This window comes from Candida parapsilosis, contig 005569, assembly GCF_000182765.1.
Source record: "Candida parapsilosis strain CDC317 annotated contig 005569".
Classification (NCBI taxonomy): domain Eukaryota; kingdom Fungi; phylum Ascomycota; class Pichiomycetes; order Serinales; family Debaryomycetaceae; genus Lodderomyces; species Lodderomyces parapsilosis.
Genome location: NW_023503278.1, coordinates 1,804,965 through 1,826,707, shown reverse-complemented (window position 1 = coordinate 1,826,707; position 21,743 = coordinate 1,804,965). Strand labels below are relative to the sequence as shown.

Genomic DNA, 21,743 nt, shown 5'->3' with positions numbered 1-21,743 from the left:
AACTTAAATTAATAATCCCCCATCAGATAAGCATCAACATTCTTTTGCTTCGAGTCAAGATGCTTAATACTATACGCACATTCAAACACTCAAAGGTAATATTGCCACGCCGATTATTTGCAACGACTACTGCACCAGCCCCAACTTATCAAACATCAATCTTACCTAATGGGCTAACAGTGGCCAGTGAATCAATGCCTGGCACAAAGACAGCTACAGTTGGCGTTTGGATAAATGCAGGATCGAGAGCCGATAATCCAAAATCTAGTGGTACTGCCCATTTCTTGGAGCATTTAGCCTTCAAAGGAACGAACCGCAGAACTCAACTAAATTTGGAATTGGAAATTGAGAATTTGGGGTCGCAAATCAATGCATACACATCACGGGAAAATACTGTTTATTACACCAAATGTCTAGCGGAAGACTTGAATCAAAATGTCGATATATTGAGTGATTTGTTGACTAAATCAAAGTTGGAAGAAAGAGCTATTGAGAATGAACGATATGTTATTTTGCAAGAGAGCGATGAAGTTGACAAAATGTACGATGAGGTGGTGTTTGACCATTTGCACTCAGTTGCTTTTAAGAATCAAGATTTGGGAAGAACCATATTGGGTCCAAGAGATTTGATTAAGACGATAAACAGAAATGATTTAAAAGACTATATTAGTACCAACTACAGAGGAGACAGAATGGCATTGATTGGTGTTGGGTGTGTTCAGCACGAAGAGCTTGTTCAACTAGGAGAGAAGTTTTTTAGCAATATCCGCAAAAGTGATAAACCATTCAAGCAAAGCGGTGACGATTTACCTATTTTCTATGGGGAGGAGATTAGAGTACAAGATAATTCAATGCCTACTACTCATGTAGCATTGGCTGTGGAAGGTGTAAGCTGGTCAGCTCCAGATTTCTTTGTTGCTTCTGTGGCCAATGGTATTATAGGTACCTGGGATAGATCCATTGGTGTTGGCTCAAATTCACCATCGCCTTTAGCTGTCACTGCGGCAACTGGTGGCCCTAACAAAACCCCAATTGCTAACTCCTATATGGCTTATACCACTTCATATGCAGATACCGGTTTGCTTGGGGTCTACTTTACTGCCGACAGTACCACCGATTTGAGGATCCTTATTGATGCTATTCAAAAAGAATGGGGAAGATTGAGTTTGGGACATATTACAAATGAGGAGGTGGAGAGATCCAAATCTCAACTCAAAGCTTCGCTATTATTGGCATTGGATGACTCTACTGCTATTGCCGAAGATATTGGACGACAAGTAGTCAATACCGGCTACAGATTATCTCCTGAGGAGGTATTTGCAAGAGTCGAATCAATTACCAAAGACGATGTGGTAAACTGGGCTAACTACAGGTTAAAGAATAAATCTGTCGCATTGGCAGCTGTTGGTAATGTGAACACTTTGCCTCCTCTTTCAGAGATTCATAGAGGAATGGATTTCAAATAGAATACTTTTTTCTGTAAATAGTTACAAAATTATACATCTCTATTGTGTAATTAAATCCACAGCGTTGGGACCCGTATTATCACCTTCTTCTTCATTCAACTCGACATCAACTGTACCCTCTTTTATAAGCACCAGCTCCGATGGTTCACGTTTCATAATCTCAGGTGGCGGGAACAACTTACCAATGGAGTCTATCCATCTTCTTCGTTTTTCCAAAAGTGCTCGAAGTCCGCTATTGACAGCTTGCTGTTGTGGTGCATTTGCATCAATCTTTTTCTTTTTACCTTTGCCTCTTGATCTTTTCATGAATGCCTGATCAACTTGCTTATCTAGGTCCTCCAAGATTGTAGAGTACTCCTGGTATGCAATACTATCTTGAACTATTGGGAACAACTTTCTTTTGTTTGCCCTGTTTCTACTTGAAACTTCTCGTAACTCGTTCTGCAAAGACCTTATCTCGGCACAAACTTCGTCATCCTCTTTATTTCGTATCCATTCATCATTATCAACAATGCTTATCGACAGTTTTTTGGGTATCCGTCCTGATAACTTATTTGCCTTGGCTTTCCCATCATCTTTGGTTGGCAAGTTCATAAATATACCAATGAACTTGAGTTCACGCTTGAGTCTATCCTCGATTGACTGGTAATCATTTGCATCGGTGGTTATTCTGTAATCTTCATTGCTATTTAATTGGGTAGCCACCTCGTCTTGAGCGAGCAAACTGTCAGAATGGTTAGATCCGAGCTCACTTTTCACACCACCGCCGCCCCCTTGCTCGTCCTCTTCAGTCGCCACCTCATGATTGCTTAGTATTGCTGATAGCAATCGACTTGAAAGGGGACCACATGAGACTTCTTCTGTGTAAAGTTTATCATCACTCAACATGTTTATCGATCCTTTGGCTTTGAAGCCATCATTTTGGTTACCATGAAGTGCTGGAGAGTTGAGTTTGGCTGCCAAAGTGGCATCTTCTTCAGCCCACACATCAGCATAAAATCTACCCAATCTAGGAATGATAAAAGGTGACACGTCAGGGTCGTAGCCCAACTTTTCAAACCCAGGTGGGATTACATTTCTCTCCTCAAGAAATTTCAAGTCGTCATTTGAAAATGGACGAAAGTAGGACTCTATGTAAGATTGGAAAGTGCTAAACTGAACCTGATTTGTGGGTGGCTTGTTTTTGGAAAAATCGATGTTTGGTATCTTTCCAGGTAGTAAGTCTTGTAGATCATTCTCTGGATAAGAGGCTACTCCATATTTCTTCTTCAAATACTCTTTTCCATGTGTTTCCAAGCCGTGATTATCCTCGGAATATAGCCCAAGTGCTGAGATTGCCTCAGCCGATAGCACTTGAGGCTCCACATACTCAGATTTGGGATTCCTGAGTCTGGTATCGTTATCACGAGAAAAAGACCCTGATTGAACTGGGGGTACAGGATCGTCTTTCAGGTTTAGCCTTTCTTTTTCCCCTGTGGGCTCTTCTACATCATTCTCTGCTGTCGTATCTAGCTTTCTTTTCTTGACGTCATTATCATCTTGATCTTCTAAAACCTCACTAGAACGCTTCTTTGTTTCATCTTCACCGCCTTGAGTTGCCTCAATTTTCTTCAAAACTGTTTCATCGCTCTTTTCTATCTGGCTTAATTGGCTTTTCAAATTGCTAAACAACTTGTTCAAGTTGGTTAATGTGTTTACATTGGGAATGTTCCGAATTGAATCACCATCCAATAAACCATTAGATGCATCGTATGTTAGTTTTAGCTCGTTAATTATGTCATCTAATGTTGTTGATGCGTCGTGTGTGTCTGTCATCGTTAATTGTTGTATTTTTTAGCTCTCAAGTGTTTTCGCTTGCGGCTCAATATGAACATCTACGAAATCTGGGCTAAAGCTTCGCAGCTTTTGTTGATATTTTTTTTTTTTCTGTTGTTCTTTTTTCTCTTGCGCAATGCGCACGCAAAACATGATAGATTTATATTTCTTCCATTCGGTTGACTATTTACAAGAGCTACTTATTTAGGGTGAAATCTTAGCAAGGTGGTCGGCATCCAACTTCTCTTTACTCAACTCTACAAGTTCGTTGATGATTTCGTGTCTCTTTGTAGGAGCATCATTTGGTCTCTTCCATTCTTCAGGAAACATTGGTTTTGGTTTCGTGGTCCATGTTTTCATATGACGCTTGTCCAATGGTATATCAGCAAAAGTTTCTTTACTAAGATCCTTTGATTCTTTCAATAGCTTATTAAAAGTGTCAACTAACCAACGAACATTTTGAGCTGCTTGTGGGTATCTCTCACATTTCAATTGGAATGAGTCAGACCCATGGTGAAACCTTCTACCGGCAAGTATCTTGAATTTATGTTCTTGCTCCTTGTTAAGTTGTAAGTCTTTGAGCTCAACGTATAAAATAACGTTTCTATTGTGTTTATTGGAAACTTCATCACTAAAATCGGAATTGTAAGTCAATTTTATGGGAGCTTGTGTTTTTGGTTTTGGTGTGTATGGTTGGCGATACTTGGACAACAACGGCATTTCAAAAGCTGAAACTCTGTGCAAATTCTCTATACGTCTAGCATGATGTGGTTCAGCTCCTGTGTTTATTACAAACATGTTACTCAATTTTTGTGGTTTACCTCGATCCTTCATTGGGGTATTGTTCATGACCCTTTCCTTGAAATTTTCAATTTCAAAAGCATAGTCCAATGCAGGTTTGTTAGCTGTTAGTGATGTGATTGTCGATAAAATGGCGGTTCTTTCTTCATTGGTTGGGTTGTATGCATCACCAAGATACTTTTTTCTAATTTGATGTAATTGAAAAATTTGATCTGCTGGTAACCCTTGCCAAGCATGTGGGTTGAGAAAGAGTTCCGGTTTGGTGACCTGTGAGGAGGAATATGACCTAACACCGCGAAGGATGGGACAGTTGCGAAGCTGCTTCATTGGTTGATGTTTTTGCAAAGTGAACATAAAATTTTCAGGATTTTTTTCTTGACTTTTTCTTTAATTTGTCGCTTACTTACAACACACTATATTGTATAAACGCCTATCTTGCTTCAGTTTTGACTTTCTTGGGGTTATCGTCTCTGCCCTGTTTTGTCCTTTTTGAGGGAGCTGCATCGTTTTCAATCTTTATCTCTGGTTCTTTGGCCGTTTTTGTTGGCTCTCTTTTGATGTTGCTTGCTATATGAACACCTTCTGGTTGTGAGCCTTTTTGCTCCTTCTTAACCCCCAACTCCTTCTTGAAAAAGTCTGACACAGAGGTGTTTTTTTTCCCGTTTACTTTTTTAAGGACATCTTCACTCTTATTACTTGGATTTCCAACGTCGTTAGAAACTTGATATCCCTCTATGTTAGCATACGCTTCATTTGTCTTTGAATTCAAAACCTCTTCGATCAATGAATCATCCCAGTCCGTCGTCGGATCAAGCCATCGGAACCAAGCTTTGGAACCAGGCTCGATAATCAAAGTCTTTCTCGTGTGCAACCAAGACAAGTCATACTTGTCCGATTTTTCAGCTGGCGCTGTAATCACGGTAAATGACGATAAATATTCGTTGTTGACATTGAAGTTTTCTTTATAATTGTAATTGTGGGAGTAAAGCCCGGCTAGGAATATCAATGGTGTAGTCTTTGAGTGAATAAAATAAGGAACTTTTGCATTTTTTGTTTTGAGCCACTCAAAATATCCCTGGATGGGTATTACACATCTGTGTTTTTTGCAGGACGACCAAACGGCGCGGTGTTGTGCAAGAGACTCTCTCCTACAATTGAAATATTTACTCTCGTGCTTGCCCAATTCACGTGAAAACTTTTCCCCTTCATTTTGTTTCCCCTTGTTGACTGGTGTTGAATCAACTGGCTTGGCCCATGAAGGAACTAACCCAAACTTCAGCGGTTCAATAACGTAATTCTGCGTGATGTCCTTAGTGGGTTCCGTCATATAAACCATTAAAGCCGTATCGGTTGGTGCAATATTGCATGAAGGTGTCCATTGCGAAACCCTTGTCAAATCTAGTTGAACTTTTTCCACTTTGTCGTTGGCTTCATGTACGTCAGTTTCGTAAACTCCAGTAGATGGCTCATTGATGTCACTAGTCTCCTCGCCAAAAACCGTTTCATAAAATTCACTTGGAATGCTATTCGGGTTCTAATGATGTTAGCCAATGTCTTTGGAAGGTTAAAAAAGCAGCTGACATACTATTCTTTGAGCAAACCTGCCACACATGATGCAATTGCTTTCTCAAAGTATGGAGAAAAAGAGGGGGGTAGACATTACTTTGTGGCGAGAACTTTAATTGTTTCTATTTCTATCAAGGTAGAGATTTAAGCTCATCACTAAAATAATCCGGTTGCGAGTCCCTATCCAAAAATTCATCATAAGACTTTCCAAAATTGTTATTACAATCCGGATCGTCCGAGTAATCACTTGCTTCATCACACTCAGTGTCACTGTTGCTTTGTGAGCACGCCATTGTTGTCTTTAAATCCTCACTTTTCTCCAATTCTCGTTTGCGTCGGGCTTTTTCCTCTACATACTGCTTATAATCGTTGTAATCATCTACTGCAGCTTGTTCCTGTTGATATCTCTCATTGGGGACATCTGGATCCCTAGCAGTGCCTAGATGTGTATCTTCGAGGAAGGTAACGCGATCCATGCCATCGGGAAAATAAGACTGTTGAACAACACCATTTTCATAATTGGGATTATACTTGTATGCATCCCCGAAGCCCATATCCTTCATCAAGCGAGTCGGTGCATTCCTCAAGTGGATGGGAACAGGTAATTGAAGCACATCTGGTCTTTCGCTAATCAACTTTTGAGCAGATCTCAATGCACGATAAGATTTTGTAGATTTGGGCGCTCGAGCAAGCTTTGTTGTGCAGTGTGCCAATATGATCTCACCCTCTGGCATCCCCACAAACTCAAAAGCTTGCTTGGCGGCAACAATGAATGGAAGGCATGAGCTATCTCGGAGGCCAATGTCCTCACTAGCTATGACTGTCATTCTTCTCAAAATAAACAAAGGATCCTCCCCACCAGACAACATTTTGACCAAGTAGAACATAGCAGCATCGGCATCTGACCCTCGAATAGATTTATGGAACGCGCTAATGATATCGTAATGCGCATCACCGTCCTTGTCGTACATCTGGTGAAAGTTTCTAGACTTTAGTATTTTTTTGAGATCATCAACAGTGACATTCACTGCAGCACCATCATCTGACTTTTCCTCAAACCTATCAGCGGACAAGTATGCATTTACAGTTTCAAGAACATTCAAAGCGGCACGTGAGTCTCCCATACATAACCCGGCAATATACTCAAAAGAATCCTTCTCGAGAGTCATGTACGGCAAATCATATAGTAGTTTGCGTGCTCTGTTGACTTCAAAAAGAGCCCTGTTCAAGATTCTCACAATAGCTTCGTTGCTGAATGCTTCCATAACAAAAGTTTGCATTCTTGACAATAATGCATTGTTGAGAGAAAAAGATGGATTCTCAGTTGTAGCCCCAATTACCGTACAAACACCTTTTTCCACCACTGGAAGAAGTAGATCTTGTACTGCTTTATTGTATCGATGAATTTCATCTATGAAAAGAATAGTGCGTTGTTGTGTTAGCTTCTTGTGATTTTCGGCTTGTGTAAATACTTGCTTCAAATCCTTTGCTCCACTGCTAGCACCGGAAAGCTCAACAAATTTACAGCTTGTTGATTTTGCTATAATTCTTCCTAAAGTGGTTTTACCGCATCCTGGTGGTCCCCATAGTAGGAAAGACGGGATTAAATCAGACTTGATTATATTTCTTAATGGTGCACCTTCGCCTAACAACTTTTCCTGCCCAATAAAATCATTCAACGCCTTTGGTCGTATCATATGTGCTAGTGGGACTCCAACTTGTCTTTTTAGCTCCGCAATTTCTTTCGAAACATCATTCTGGGGAATTTGTGGTTGAGACAGGTGATTGTTCTCTACGTAATTTTCAGTAGGTTGTTTCGGCGTAGAGCCTTCCACACAGCTCGGTCCTTGTGCTGGGGTACTTCTCACCTCTTGAGTTGGTTTCTTCTTCTTAGATACTGGCACATCTGTAGACGCCTTCAATCCGAGGGCGCTAAAAGCATCGCGTTTCTTCACTTTCAAGTCAATAGAGGCACTCAATTTGTCAGCACCAGGCTTCACCTCTTGGGTATCCAAGCAACTGTTGACGTGTCGCTCTAGTAGCAATTTTGGTATAGGTTTAGAGCAAATGGGACATACTTCTTCCATCGTTTGGTACTGATAAGAAGAGACGCGTTTTTCTCAAAATTTACTTGTGAAAACAAATATCCAACTCCTTATAGAGAAAATGAGTGAAGTAGAGCTACATACACACAATGAGCCAAATGGTCACCATCATGTGAAGAGAAAAAAGTCATCGCAACTGTCTTTTGGATCCAAGAGGCAGAAACATGCGATGGTAAAGACCGAGATGAAGGACATAGAAGAGTCGAGTGAAGACATTGCCAAACAGTACAAGAAATTCACAAATGCCCCAAAGTATGACCTCAATAGCGAGGAACTATACTGTGTGTGTCGAAAACCCGATGAAGGAGAGTTGATGGTTGCTTGTGATGGATGCGAAGAATGGTTTCATGCTGAATGTATGAACATCAGACCCGAACTCTCCAATTTGATTGCCAAGTTTTATTGCAAATTTTGCACATGGAAAGGGGAAGGTGTCACCTTGTGGAAACGTAAATGTCGATTAGACGACTGCTATGAACCTATTATGGAAAATTCGAAATACTGCAGTTCTGAACATGGGAAACAGTATATGCAGCAGTTATTGCTTGAAAATAACGTGCTTGGGCATGGTGTTGTAAAAACGGTGTTGACACATGTAGATGGCGACGTGGATAAACTCCATTCCTTGGGGTCAGAATTTCCTGAGCTCGAAGAGGTGAGAACTTTCCGACAAGATGCCACCAAGATTGACCAATTCCCACTTGATGTACAAAAACAGATTGAGTCCTTGCAAAAGAAAATAGAAGGCGTCAAGGAGAGGATGAAAATGCAATTAAATGAGCAAGAGAAGCTCCAGGAAGTGAAGGAAAATGTTAAAATAATCAATGAGAAGTTGTCAACGCTGGTGTTCCCCGATACCGTAGACGACAAGCAAACCAAAGCCAAGTCTAAGAAAGGAAAACAAAAGAAGCGTGTGGAATTGTGTCTATGTGATAAGGGAGAGCACCATTTGGTTAAAGAAATTGCCAACTCGGAACAGTTGTTGGAACAGATTTCAACAAAAGTGAAAAGAAGAATGGATGATGATGACGAGAGCGAAGAAGAAGAAGAAGAAGAAGGAGGATGTCATGATGATGTGAATTCGAAAGATGATGACCCAGACTGGTTTCGAAATCAAGTTTGCATCAGAGACAAGAAGAAGTGTTATCGACATAATGGTTGGTGGAATTTGTCTTTTGACGACACAGAAAAGTTATTGGATCAACTTAGATCAAAACAGCTGGAATTAGAGAGAGGGATTGATGATGTGTTACGATGCTACTCCATTGAAAAGTATAATAATAAATAATCTATTCATTCTGGTACACTAAACGAAACATTTGCCCACCAATGGCAATATTCTAGAAATAGCTTCACTTTTTCTTTCCATTGATAGTGGCTACAATTCTTCTGGAATGTTTGTAGGTTCTGAATTCACATAACCATATACCTTGCCAAGTACCAGTGTTTAATTTCCCATTTGTGATGGGAATGCTCAAACTAACTCCAATAGTAGAACTCTTGATGTGACCGGGCATATCATCAGCACCTTCATCAGCATGGATATAATGATTACCTTCGGGAGCAATCCTATCCAAAGCTGTATTCATATCGGTTCTGACATCTGGATCACAATTCTCATTGAGGGTAAGACCAGCTGAGGTGTGCTGTAAAAACAAGTTCAATATCCCAACTTCATAGTCTTTAATTTGTGGTACTTTGTCGTATACTTCGTTGGTTACCAAATAGCACCCTTTGGATCTGGGTGATAATGAAAAAGTTGTTTGATCCCAGGATGACATTGTGTGGTTTGTAAAAAGGTCTTTACAAAATCGGTGGTTAGCTAGATGTATTACGTGAGTGTTTTGTAGTCAACTTGAACAAGTCAATATCGTGCAAAGTTTACTCACTTTGTATGAAGGTATTTCGCCACTGGTTTCGCAACAATTGCTGTGTGTGTGTGGTGACCAATCGATGTCGCATATTTAATTTTTGGTCAATTTTCCACGTAAAATCATTTTGCTAATATTTGCAAGTGATGTTAACACTCACCATGGCATCATTCGTAACAAGAAATTTTTGATTACCAGTCGATGCCCTTCTAGGAATGCTTTCGTCTGGCCCAAGAGGCGGAGCTAGTAGGCGCATCTTATTTGTGCAGTTGCTTTATTTTTGTTTTCAAAAATCTCCTACATAGACATGCCAATTTAGCCGACGCCCTACGCATTTCGATCTCAATGTTCACACTTTCGTGAGCAAGCTCTCTTTGCAAAAATTGGAGGCATATGTCGTGAATCTAACATCTCTGGGTCTATGTGTTTCTGGTAGGTGTTTTTAAAAACGATGAACATCAATTCCACCACCAAGTTGCACAGAAATTGGCAAAAAATCTACCCAAAATTCGGTACAGACAAGAAACCAGAAAAAATTGAATTACTAAAACCACTTAAAGTAGAGTACTCTATACTCGTATCATAGCACCTAGCCGGGTCCATTCTTTCTCAGAAAAATCGAAAATCTCCATAGAGTGGTGTGTATTTTGTAGCTGCAAAAAGTGTTTTTGGTTTTTGTGTTTTCACAAGTTTCTCTCACACTCTTCTTTGAAAAATTAGTGAGATGAGATCGTTTCTCTCTTCAGTTCTTTTGTAAAAACCTTTCCTTAACAGCATTACAAACCGCATCGACTATAAACACAACATTATCATGCAAGTCGCAGTACATCAAGAAGATGCTGATATCTTGCTCAAGCAAAAGAATATCCTTAATGAGGATGTAGTGGAAAAATATAGAGTTGCAGGTCAAATTACTCAAACAGGATTGACTTATCTTACATCGTTAATCAACAATTCATATCATTTGGGCACAACTGCCAAATTGACAATCCAACAGCTATGTTTATTGACCGATTCATTTTTGACTGAGTTGTTATCTCAGCAGTATGTGAAGAAAGTTGATGAAAAGGGTCTTGCATCACCAACAACCATCAATGTAAATGAATTATTGATTGGATTTGCACCTGAAATCGATGACGAAAGAGGGTTATATTTAAATGAGGGAGATGTTGTAACTGTTAGTTTGGGTGTCCAGATTGATGGTTATACCTCCAATTTGACCCATACTTTGGTCATTTACCCAACAAATGCAGAATTGAAACCAAATGGGCCATTGTTGGGAAATAACGCCGATGCCATTTGTGCCACTCACATTGCGACCGAGGCTGTTGTCGCATTGCTTGGGGCTTCATTGTCACCCGAGAAACTTCCTAACCAGCTCAAAAATAGTGGCAATACCATCACTGGTACTCAAATACGTCAACTTGTTGATGCTGTTGCTGCTTGTTTCAATTGTATTGTTGTTCCTGGTTCCAAAGTGAGGAGAATTAGAAGGTTTTTAGCTGGTCAAGCCGAGGGGATAGTTGCTGAACGTGATTTCAAAGGTGTTGTTTGGGATGAATCTCATCAAGAAGCCAGTCTCTTGGAGCAAAGTTTGCCATCAACACAATCTACAGATTTGATTACTCAGGATACGACAAAACCAATCGCAACGGCTAACTCTAGTGCTATACCAACTGATGAATTTGTTGTTGTTCCAGGAGAAGTTTATCAAGTCGATATACGTCTATGTGGAGTCAACTCGGAGGAATTGGGAATTGTTACTACTGAAGAAATTGACCATTTCACTGGCAAAAATAATAAACAGGATTTTACTTCTAAAGCATCAATATTTATACGTGATTTTGCCATTGTTCATCAATTGAAATTGAAAACATCAAGAAAGCTTTTGGGTGAGATTGACAAATCGTTCTCCGTATACCCATTCAAATTGGATTTTGCTAGTAAAGCATTCCCCATCAAAGTTGATGCAAATGAAGACGAGATTAGATTACAAATTGATCAATTACGAGAAGATTTAAAGACATTTAGATTGGGTGCAGCTGAGTTGAGTAATCGTCACCTTGTACAAAGTAAACCTATTCAAATCACCAAATTCGTCCCATTAAAGGAGATTTTGCTAACTACAAATCCAACAGGTAAGCATGGTATTGATGCTGCTAAGCCAGTATTACCAGGTATGGAGATTCCTTTACCTCAGTTGAACATATCGTCAATCAAGTTGAAATCTTTGTTGAAAAAAGGTCACAATATATCTAATGTTAGAGAAGCCACCACTGTGTTGATCAATAATCAGACTCAAGAAGTGTTGAGATTGAATGGAGGAGAATCGACTGCCAGAGTAAATTGGATACACTCTCAGTACAAGTTGTCAACTGAGTTGAATACAGTGATTACACATTTAGTACAATTGACTAAAGATAGTCGTTTTGGTATCAAAGTTAAGGATGTAAATCCTTACAAATTGATTCAAAACAGTTTGGGAGTTGAGTCAATGCAAATGGATTAGAATTTGTGTAGTAGCAGTAAATCTCTAGTGCAATAGGGTTAATATTCGGTGGGAGGCAGTTCGGACTCTCCTGTGTCTTTTGTTTCGTAAAGTTCTTTGTCATTGTAGATGGTTAATCCGGTTGACGTATCTGTAGTGAGTGTGACATAAAAAAAAAAGAGGCTGTTGTGCATATAGATAGAGTGAGAGTGTGTCTTATAGTTCAAAAAATAAAACAACAACAAAATTGCTAGAAAGACAAATTGTTGTTTTTTTCTTTTACAATTCAGTTTTAAGTGTTACATCAAAATCAAAAAGAAAGACATAGCTTTAACTAAATTTAACTGTTACTCAAAGGTATGTACAATTCAGACATATCAACGTCAATTAAATTTATGAAGTGATTGATTGATACGGAGAGATTTATTTGTGTGTTGCGTTACGTTGCACAATCGTCCGCAACTGATTGGACGGGAGTTTTGTTTTTATCGCCCCCTTTTGTCGACAAATCTAGCAAAAACGTTCATGAGATTTACGAAATTGGGTTGACGGGTGGGCCATTTCTAAGACCTATCAGTTCATTTACAAAGAGTTAATATCATCTTTTACATATAAACACATACTTTGCACATCTTCAAACCAGATGGTGTGTGTTCTAATGTTACACACTGCCTACAAAGTCTTGTGTTGTTTACAGTTTATGTGTGTTTTGTCAAGCTTTAATTTTTCGCCATTTTACTACAAAGACACGACCTTTTTTTCTTTCAATTTTTCCTTTCCAGCAAAAAAATTGTCGACTCACTCACCTAAGAGCGACAGACGGTCAACACACACTTACCTATTACCACCACATCCAACCAACACACTGGAATATATCAATCATCTAAGAAGTTGATTTTTTGTTTCACCAGTTAACTCGCCAAACGCACGTTGATTATCAATTGTATGTTAATCGCACAACATTTGTTTGCTGGAAAGGATTGAACACATACACTCACAAGGATCTCTTCACTCAATCAATCAATCAATCCACATTTCATTTCAACTTAGTTTGACAACTTTACTAACATTATTTCATAGTTTCCGGTTTTTTGTTTTTTGATATTACAAGCAATTCACAAACACACACCCCCTGTCGATTCTACAATACCCCCCCTGTAATCAAAAATGACTGTTTCACGTGAAGATTCCGTTTACCTTGCCAAATTGGCTGAACAAGCTGAAAGATATGAAGAAATGGTTGAGAATATGAAGGCTGTTGCTTCTTCTGGCCAAGAATTATCAGTTGAAGAGCGTAATTTGTTGTCAGTTGCCTACAAGAATGTTATTGGAGCTCGTCGTGCTTCATGGAGAATTGTTTCTTCAATTGAACAAAAGGAAGAATCTAAAGGTAATGAAAATCAAGTTGCTTTGATTAGAGATTATCGTGCCAAGATTGAAGCTGAATTGTCAAAGATATGTGAAGACATTCTTTCTGTTTTGGATAACCATTTGATTTCATCAGCTCAAAGTGGAGAATCAAAAGTATTTTACTACAAGATGAAGGGTGATTATCACAGATACTTGGCTGAATTTGCTGTAGCTGATAAACGTAAGGAAGCTGCTGATTTGTCATTGGAAGCTTACAAGGCTGCATCTGATGTTGCTGTTACTGAATTGCCACCAACACACCCAATTAGATTAGGATTGGCTTTGAACTTTTCTGTATTCTATTATGAGATTTTGAACTCTCCTGACAGAGCTTGCCATTTGGCCAAACAAGCCTTTGATGATGCTGTCGCCGATTTGGAAACATTGTCTGAAGATTCATACAAGGATTCAACTTTGATTATGCAATTGTTGAGGGATAACTTGACTTTATGGACTGATTTGTCTGAAGCTCCGCAAACTGAAGAACAACAACAACAACAACAACAACAACAGCAACAATCAAGTCAACAAGCTCCCGCATCTTCAGAGGCTAAACCCGATCAAGAATAGAGTTAATGTAAATTTTATAGTTATTGTATCTGTGTGAATTAAATTTTTGATTAAGATAAGAGAGAAAGTTGTAGAGTGTAGAATTGTTGGTAAGTGGTGAAAGTCAGATGGTGCTCGACCTCTACGATTGGTCATTAGTTGTGTCGTACAAGCTAATCTTTTGTAGAGAGATGTTGACACCTGTGGAAAGAAAAAGATCTTCTATCATGGCTTTTACGCGTCATAATTGATCCCCCACACACGACTTCTAAATTCAATATTTGTTATGATTGAGAATGCGTGTAACACCAAAAAAAAAGCACAACAACAACACACAACACACAACAACACAGAAGAAAAAAAATTCTAACAGTGTGTTCACAGATCAAAACCATTTGGAAAAAACAACAAGAAAGGGTCTAAACCAATTCAAATACACACTACTCACCTGTTTACCCACCCACCCACATTGACCCTCGCAATATGCCAGAACCAGTAGGAGTTGCCAATTTGCCAAATCAAAGGTATGTCTTTTTTTTTTTCTTCATTTACCCGCAGGTCGGACACTATTCTATTTATTTTGATTTGGAAAGTAAAAGTTTTACAACCAATAAAATTGTTTAAACGTGATTGACGAGTGAAGAATGTCAGATTCGCCACCCCGAATGAACCACTAGATACTAACTTCCTTACAGGTACAAGATTGTTTCCAAAGATGGGGCAACATTCACCATCATGGTGGCGGGTGAAAGTGGTTTAGGGAAAACCACATTTATCAACACCTTATTCCAAACTTCATTGAAACCACACCAAGATCCTCGCAATAGACACAACAAATTCACTTCATCACATCAAACCGTGGAGATTGATATAGTTAGAGCAATTTTAGAGGAGAAAAACTTTAAAATTAGATTGAATATAATTGATACACCAGGGTTTGGAAACAATGTAAATAACAATGATTCGTGGGTCCCTATTATCGATTTTATTGACGATCAACACGAATCATTCATGAGGCAAGAACAACAACCTTCAAGACTCGCTAAAAAGGACTTGCGAGTACATGCTTGTCTTTACTTTATTAGACCAACTGGCCATCTGTTGAAACCATTGGATATTGAAGTCATGAAGCGATTGTCCACTAGAGTTAACTTAATCCCAGTCATTGCCAAAGCTGACACATTATCACCTCAAGAAATGGATACTTTCAAGAATAGAATAAGAGAAATCATTGAGGTTCAGGATATAAACATCTACACACCTCCTTTGGAATTAGACGACCCTGCTAGTGCGGAGCATGCCAAACAGTTGATTGAAGCGATGCCATTCTCCATTATTGGTTCGGAAGAGGATGTTGAAATTGCCCCTGGTCAATTCGCAAGAGGTAGAAAATACCCCTGGGGTGTAGTTGAAATTGAAAATGATCAACATTGTGATTTCAAGAAGTTAAGGAGTTTATTGTTGAGAACAAATATGTTGGATTTGATTTTGTCGACAAATGAGCTACACTATGAAACCTTCCGTGCAATTAAATTGGGTGGCGACGAAGGAGAAAATAATGGATTGAATGGTGGCGGTGAAGACGGATCAACTGAAGAATTGATCAATGAAAAGGGCGAAGTCATCAAGAAACCCTCAATCAAGAAACCAAGAAGGGTGTACAATCCAAAGTTTAAAGAAGAAGAGGATGCATTAAAGAAATTCTTTACTGAGCAGGTCAAGGCTGAAGAACAAAGATTTAGGCAATGGGAGACCAATATCATCAATGAGAGAAACAGGTTGAACCAAGACTTGGAGGAAATGCAATCAAAATTGAAGAGTTTGGAAGAACAGGTTAAGAAATTGCAAATTAACAAGCGTTGAGGTTAGTGGTGTGTGTTGTGCTGTTCACTAATTGGCTTATTTAGTTTTGTTTGAAGTTGTTTATTTCTAATTTATGTTAAAGCGACTGTATTAGGTTGTCAAGGTGACCGTAGAGGCTGCCAAAATGAGTGTACTGTGGCTTGCTGTGGTGGGTAGATAGGCTAATCAAACTGCCTTCTCTGTGCCGGTTATAGGTGGAGATGTAAAAACTTTACACAAAATATTTTTTTTTCCTTTGAATCCCCCTCCCACCTCCGAGTATCAGGGTAGGTCTAACACCTTTAGGGGATTACAGAGAAACAATTTATTCTTGGAGCACCTATTTACAAGCTTGTTTTACGAAGGCAACGCTTTAGCATTCTCCAGCCACATAAATCATGCACAGTGATAACAATTACATGGGACATCAACGTGATTCTAGCCACGGCACGAATCAAACATACAATATGCAAACATCTTTAGCACAGCAACAACAACAACAACAACAGCAGCAGCTAAATCAATTACCACCGTCGCAAGAACATAAATACAAGAGAAATTACCGTGCTTGTCTCAATTGCCGCGTGCGTAAAGTCAAATGTGATTTGGGTCCTGTTGACAATCCTCATGACGGTAAGTGTGCTCGATGTTTACGTGAGCGGAAGGATTGTGTCTTTGTGGAGAGCAAACGTGGTGGGGCTACTAATGTGTTGAGTGGGAGACGTAAAAGACAAAAATTAAATCATATGGGAGAGTACGAGACAAGCCAGTCTCCTGATGCTGCATCGTCATCTGTTTCTCGTGGGAATAATGAATTGGATTTCAACAATGAGACAACTAATTCAACAAATCTTCATGGATCTTCACCACAGTCTTTACCGGGTATCAATAGTATCTTGCGTGAAGGGAGTACCCACCACAGGAGCCCCAGCGCTTACGAATCTGCTCAACATGGTACAACAGCGACATCCGCCTCAGGAGACGACGCGAGTGAAAATAAAGGACAAAAGACAGGGCAGCAAAGTAACCATTTTGCCACAATGGAAGGCGCGTTAGTATTCTTGGCTAGTGCTGCAGGAACAATTGCCAAGGCTGACGAGAGAGATAATATTGATGCAAGGGCCAAATACGATCAAATTGAAGCCATGACTGGTCACAACAGTCATAGAGCCAGTATTGATGATAACAATACCCTGCCACAATTACACCCAGAAAACCCAATTTCCCCTTATATGCAGACACAGAATTCACAATCACAATTCTCAACAAGCCATCGTGCCAGCATCGATAATAGTGTCCAAATCTCGCACTCAGTGAGCCGTCATGACTCCTTGTCGACCCAGCAACCCAATCAGCAACAAGAGTACCAACCCTCTTCGAGCCGTCACGATTCAATCGATAACAACAAGGCCCAAATCTACCCGTATATGAATCCAACTAGGAATAAGCGAATGACAATGCCAGCTGCTGAGAGTGGCTATGCAGTACGCCCAAAAGCATCCAAAAAACCATCGAGCATTGAGTACATTGGTCCGGCTCCACATGGTATTCTCACTGAAGATGAAGCGGAGCGTTTGATCAACTTGTTTTTTTCAACCATGCATCCATATTTCCCGCATATTCCTAAATTCCTCCACTCGCTGAAAGTGTTGTCGGGGTATCCTATACTCCTCTGCGCCATTTTGACTATTTCATCGCGGTACCATCCATTTGAGAATAATGCCAGTAGCTTACAAAATGGAAATGTACCAAGAAATATCGAAGTTCATGATCGATTGTGGCTTTATGTGCAGCGATTAATTTCACAAACAGTTTGGGCTGAGGCAAGTACGCGATCAATTGGAACCATCTTTGCATTTTTACTTTTCACTGAGTGGAATCCACGTGCTATTCATTGGAGATGGTCGGATTATGCCAATAAGGCAGAAGAAGGTGGTATTGAAAGTGAGAGTGGAATTGTGGGGAGTGGGTTGAATACGCGAAGCGATGGTATTGGAACCGCCTTTGCCGGGGTTGCTGGTGCGAAGTCTTCCAGTGTTGATGGGGCTGATGGGAATTCAGCTGTTGGTGGTCAAAATCTTGCTGGTTTGGGTGCCATGAGAAGAAGCCATCGTATGGCGTGGATGTTGATTGGAAGTGCGGTTCGTTTAGCCCAAGACATGGGGTTTATGGAAATGAGCTCAAAGACGCTAATTGCGACGCATATTGCTGAAATCAACTCGGTGATGGATATTTCTCGTCGTTCGATGCTTGCACATTCGTTATCAGAGATTGATTTGGATGAAGATGAAATCAGTGAAGAAGACACCGAATATGGTGAAGATGTCGATGATGATGTCAATATCATGAAGATGAGCGAGGAAGAACTTAAACGTGCTGCTAGCGAACATACTTTTAAATTCACCAAAGCGCAAAAGGCACAAATTGAATTACTTCAGATCATGTCATTGGGCCATGAATCCTTTTATGGATACAAGGCTCAATTGGGTCAATTATCACAACGTCAGAATTTGGCAGTGTTGAATATAATCAGTCCCTTGATCAACAATTGGAGTCGTAAATACAAACAATTTCTTGTTCCAACAAGTGGTAAATTGGCCAAACATGTATCTAATTTCCAACATCAATGGACCAAACCCAAATCGAAGACATGTCAAGAAATCAATGAATCGATCAAACAGGAATCATTTATTTTCGAATTTAATTATGTTAAACTTTATATATACTCATTGGCATTGAGTCCATCACCAAGGACAATGATGGGTAAGAAAAACCGCGTTTCATTAAAATTGGATGAATTATCTCGATCAGCGAGGTTTATTGAACAAGCATTTAATGCCGCCAATGAAATGTTGAATGCTGCTCATCGTATCCACAAATTTAAAATGTTGCGATTTATGCCTGTGCGGTGGTTAACGAGATTAGTTCGTGCTGTAGCATTTATCGTTAAATGTTACTTGACAATAACGGCACAAAGGAATCACAACATTAGTAGTGGTAGTAGTACAGCTGCAGCAGCAGCTGCATTTGCAACCACTAGGGATACGTATGATCCGACGGTGTTGTCATTCAGTTTGATTAGTATTGATGATATTTCTTCACTGATTCATCGAGCTGCTTTGACATTGAGGGATTGTTCGCCCGATGAATTGCATTTGTGTACGCGGTACTCCAATATTTTGATGTACTTGTATTCCGAAATGAAGAATAAAAAGAATGAGCAAGAGCAGGACGATAATGAGCACATGGGTGGTGGTAGTGGTGGGTATCATTATAGTACCACTTTTCGTGGTCATGATCGAGAAGGACAACCAACTACCACGTCTAGCTACAATGCTAAATTGCACCTTTCTCAGGGTGTAGCAGTAGGAGCGGCATCTTCTTCATCAGTTGAACAATTGACTCCACAACATCAACCATATGAAGAGCTGGATGCATTTCCATATGGCCCGTATTTCAAACAGCCAACAAATGTGCCTACATCTGCACCTATTGCAGTTGGAGTAACTGGCAAACCAACCAGTCCAATGTTACTAAACTCAGCAACAACACCAACAACAGCGTCGGCTAGGGCTACAGCTACAAGTGAAATACCATCCGACGCGCTTCCTCAATCAGGAGCAACTCATTCATCAAGTTCCTCTTCAGATACTGCTCATTTAGACACCAACTCTGGTGGGGTGAGCTCTTCAGTAAGAGGAGAAGGGGGAGGAGAAAACGTTCGTGAAGAAGAAAATGGCAACAGCCCAGGTGCAGCCCCAAACAGCAATCACAATATTGGTAGCAACAACAACAGTAATAGTATTATGGGCATTGGTGATTCAGAAGTTATGGATTGGTTTATGAATAATCAAACTATTGGATTAGACTTTGTTGCACCTTGGACGGAAATGATTGAACAACAATTGAATTCCAATGATCATAATTTGTATTTTTGAATATAGATAGGGTAGTTTTAAAGAAATTAATAGAGTATGGTTTGTATGAGTTTTATGTATGGGCGAAAACTTTATTTGGGGGTAGATGCTTCGTGGCTGCGAAAAAAATGAACCAACAATTATTTAACCTGCTTCTGTTGCAAAAAATTTTGGAAAATAAAAGCAAGGGAAATAGGGGGAAACCCCGTAGCGTTAGCCTGTGATTTCGATACAATGATTACGATAAGAAAGAAGGGGCACTATATACTTTTGATTCTACAAAATGTATTATACAGTTGAGGAGAGTGGGGTTGAGAGATAGGAGTGATGACGAGTAAGAGAGTGAGAGCTCATAACGTTGCAACTCCCCTCCCCTTTTTCCCCTCTACACGAGAGGTGGCAATCCGCTTACACGCAATTCGGTTTTACAGATGGTGTATATCCGAAAACACGTCAAAACTTAAATTCAGAAAACGATGTCAACTTTTGGAGTATTTTACACAAAATGTACTTGTGACATTCACGAAAGCTGAATTTCAATTGACCGAAAGTAAAAGACAATCCAGTTTCCCTGCCCAATTCTTCTTCCGGAATGGCATGCTGGGGATGGTGGGTGACAAACAAAGGCATGAATCATTATTGAGATCAGGAACACCAAGTCGTTTGTGGATATGAATGGATGGATCGTAGTATTATTTCTTGTTTTTGACGACGTTTTTTTTTTTTTTTCCTTGCATTCGAATCGAAATATAGAATTGTTTTAGCATGCATTGTTTCGAAAAAGGGAGGCTATGCAACAGAAAAGATAATGGATGTTAGAGAAGACGATTGTTTTTATAATACAGCTTTGAATAAATGTAAGTTTATCCTCCCTTCTGCCTGGAAAAGTGTCATTGTGGACAAACACCGTAGAAGATCGATCTATTGTGGTTGTGTATATAAGTCGTCTAAAGCCCTAGTTTAATTGGTTGGTTTCACATCATGGAATGTCACATTGTGATGCCAGATTATTGTTAGAGGGCGCGGCAGTAGATGTTCAAAAGTGTAGAGGTTGTTCCATGTATTTGATGTCACAAGATTATGCTTGAAATAATGCTTCTATCATTTTTCTCCATATTTTTCTTTTTTGTATTTTCAGGGGGGCGCAAATGATTTGGTTCTTGCTTTAGTTTAATGCAGCAGCAGCAGCAGCAACAACACTATTATTGCTTTGCTTTCTATAGTCTATTTTTAGTTACAAGAAAGGTCTTGGCTACTGTCTCGTATCTGAATTATAAGCTTTTGCATTGTTGAATTAAATTTTCTATTGCATGAACTAAAAAAAGTAAAAACAAAAAGAGATGGCTGGCTGTAGGAACAAACATACGTCAACAGAGGATTAAGACTTCAATACAAAGAGATCAGGATCCCAGACACGTGGGGATCAACAAACGGAAAAGCCGGGATCGCTAGATTGCTATTGAATGATCAATTTCTCGTTGATCCTTAGCCAGCATCAATGGCAACAGCTTGATTGATTGTAAACTTGTAGAGACATTTTTGCAATTGACAAAGATGGCGCAAAGTAGTGTAGCTTTCTACATTTCTGGGTCGGATTACAACGGCATTTGCCTCAAATTGTTCCTGGCGATCGCTCAATGTTTGTACCAAAGTTACAAATTAGCCGCCTCTCTCTCATTTGTACAACATAATGTTTGTTACAGCAAAACATTGGAGGATTTTTCTTCTCAGTGGTGGTATATTTTATTGTCGACACCTTTTGTGTCAAAATGGTTACACACGCCAAAAAAAACAAGAATTTTGACGACATTTTGCCTTGAGTTTGTGTTGAATTACTAAATCGAGTAAATTAAATAACAGACAATGTCAACAAAGTTTTTTTGATCGATCTACAAACTACGGATCACACTTAG

At 39.5% G+C, this 21,743-nt stretch overlaps 11 protein-coding genes across 11 annotated transcripts; 6 read left to right on the top strand and 5 right to left on the bottom strand. All coding sequences in view use genetic code 12, as the record gives it.

Moving 5' to 3' along the window:
- Positions 1-59: 59 nt before the first annotated feature.
- MAS1 (Mas1p) lies at positions 60-1,466 on the top strand (the record flags this gene model as incomplete). The annotated part of the gene is made up of 1 exon (XM_036807143.1): positions 60-1,466. The coding sequence occupies one exon, from the start codon at positions 60-62 to the stop codon at positions 1,464-1,466; it is 1,407 nt and encodes a 468-aa protein (XP_036664009.1).
- A 39-nt stretch (positions 1,467-1,505) lies between these two features.
- NGG1 (histone acetyltransferase) lies at positions 1,506-3,281 on the bottom strand (the record flags this gene model as incomplete). Its single annotated transcript, XM_036807142.1, has 1 exon — positions 1,506-3,281. One exon carries the CDS (start codon positions 3,279-3,281, stop codon positions 1,506-1,508), a length of 1,776 nt encoding a protein of 591 aa, XP_036664008.1.
- A 204-nt stretch (positions 3,282-3,485) lies between these two features.
- Positions 3,486-4,409, bottom strand: CPAR2_108650 (mitochondrial 37S ribosomal protein mS35; the record flags this gene model as incomplete). Its single annotated transcript, XM_036807141.1, has 1 exon — positions 3,486-4,409. The coding sequence occupies one exon, from the start codon at positions 4,407-4,409 to the stop codon at positions 3,486-3,488; it is 924 nt and encodes a 307-aa protein (XP_036664007.1).
- Positions 4,410-4,512: 103 nt separating this feature from the next.
- On the bottom strand, positions 4,513-5,694 carry CPAR2_108640 (putative peptide hydrolase; the record flags this gene model as incomplete). The annotated part of the gene is made up of 2 exons (XM_036807140.1): positions 4,513-5,616; positions 5,668-5,694. 2 exons carry the CDS (start codon positions 5,692-5,694, stop codon positions 4,513-4,515), a joined length of 1,131 nt encoding a protein of 376 aa, XP_036664006.1.
- An 85-nt stretch (positions 5,695-5,779) lies between these two features.
- Positions 5,780-7,735, bottom strand: CPAR2_108630 (ssDNA-dependent ATPase; the record flags this gene model as incomplete). Its single annotated transcript, XM_036807139.1, has 1 exon — positions 5,780-7,735. The coding sequence occupies one exon, from the start codon at positions 7,733-7,735 to the stop codon at positions 5,780-5,782; it is 1,956 nt and encodes a 651-aa protein (XP_036664005.1).
- A 79-nt stretch (positions 7,736-7,814) lies between these two features.
- Positions 7,815-9,041, top strand: SPP1 (Spp1p; the record flags this gene model as incomplete). The annotated part of the gene is made up of 1 exon (XM_036807138.1): positions 7,815-9,041. The coding sequence occupies one exon, from the start codon at positions 7,815-7,817 to the stop codon at positions 9,039-9,041; it is 1,227 nt and encodes a 408-aa protein (XP_036664004.1).
- A 64-nt stretch (positions 9,042-9,105) lies between these two features.
- CPAR2_108610 (uncharacterized protein) lies at positions 9,106-9,534 on the bottom strand (the record flags this gene model as incomplete). Its single annotated transcript, XM_036807137.1, has 1 exon — positions 9,106-9,534. The coding sequence occupies one exon, from the start codon at positions 9,532-9,534 to the stop codon at positions 9,106-9,108; it is 429 nt and encodes a 142-aa protein (XP_036664003.1).
- Positions 9,535-10,435: 901 nt separating this feature from the next.
- On the top strand, positions 10,436-12,133 carry ARX1 (putative hydrolase; the record flags this gene model as incomplete). Its single annotated transcript, XM_036807136.1, has 1 exon — positions 10,436-12,133. One exon carries the CDS (start codon positions 10,436-10,438, stop codon positions 12,131-12,133), a length of 1,698 nt encoding a protein of 565 aa, XP_036664002.1.
- Positions 12,134-13,279: 1,146 nt separating this feature from the next.
- Positions 13,280-14,092, top strand: BMH1 (14-3-3 family protein; the record flags this gene model as incomplete). Its single annotated transcript, XM_036807134.1, has 1 exon — positions 13,280-14,092. One exon carries the CDS (start codon positions 13,280-13,282, stop codon positions 14,090-14,092), a length of 813 nt encoding a protein of 270 aa, XP_036664001.1.
- Positions 14,093-14,554: 462 nt separating this feature from the next.
- On the top strand, positions 14,555-15,934 carry CDC12 (septin; the record flags this gene model as incomplete). The annotated part of the gene is made up of 2 exons (XM_036807133.1): positions 14,555-14,595; positions 14,767-15,934. The coding sequence occupies 2 exons, from the start codon at positions 14,555-14,557 to the stop codon at positions 15,932-15,934; spliced, it is 1,209 nt and encodes a 402-aa protein (XP_036664000.1).
- A 377-nt stretch (positions 15,935-16,311) lies between these two features.
- ARO80 (Aro80p) lies at positions 16,312-19,851 on the top strand (the record flags this gene model as incomplete). The annotated part of the gene is made up of 1 exon (XM_036807132.1): positions 16,312-19,851. The coding sequence occupies one exon, from the start codon at positions 16,312-16,314 to the stop codon at positions 19,849-19,851; it is 3,540 nt and encodes a 1,179-aa protein (XP_036663999.1).
- Positions 19,852-21,743: the final 1,892 nt, after the last annotated feature.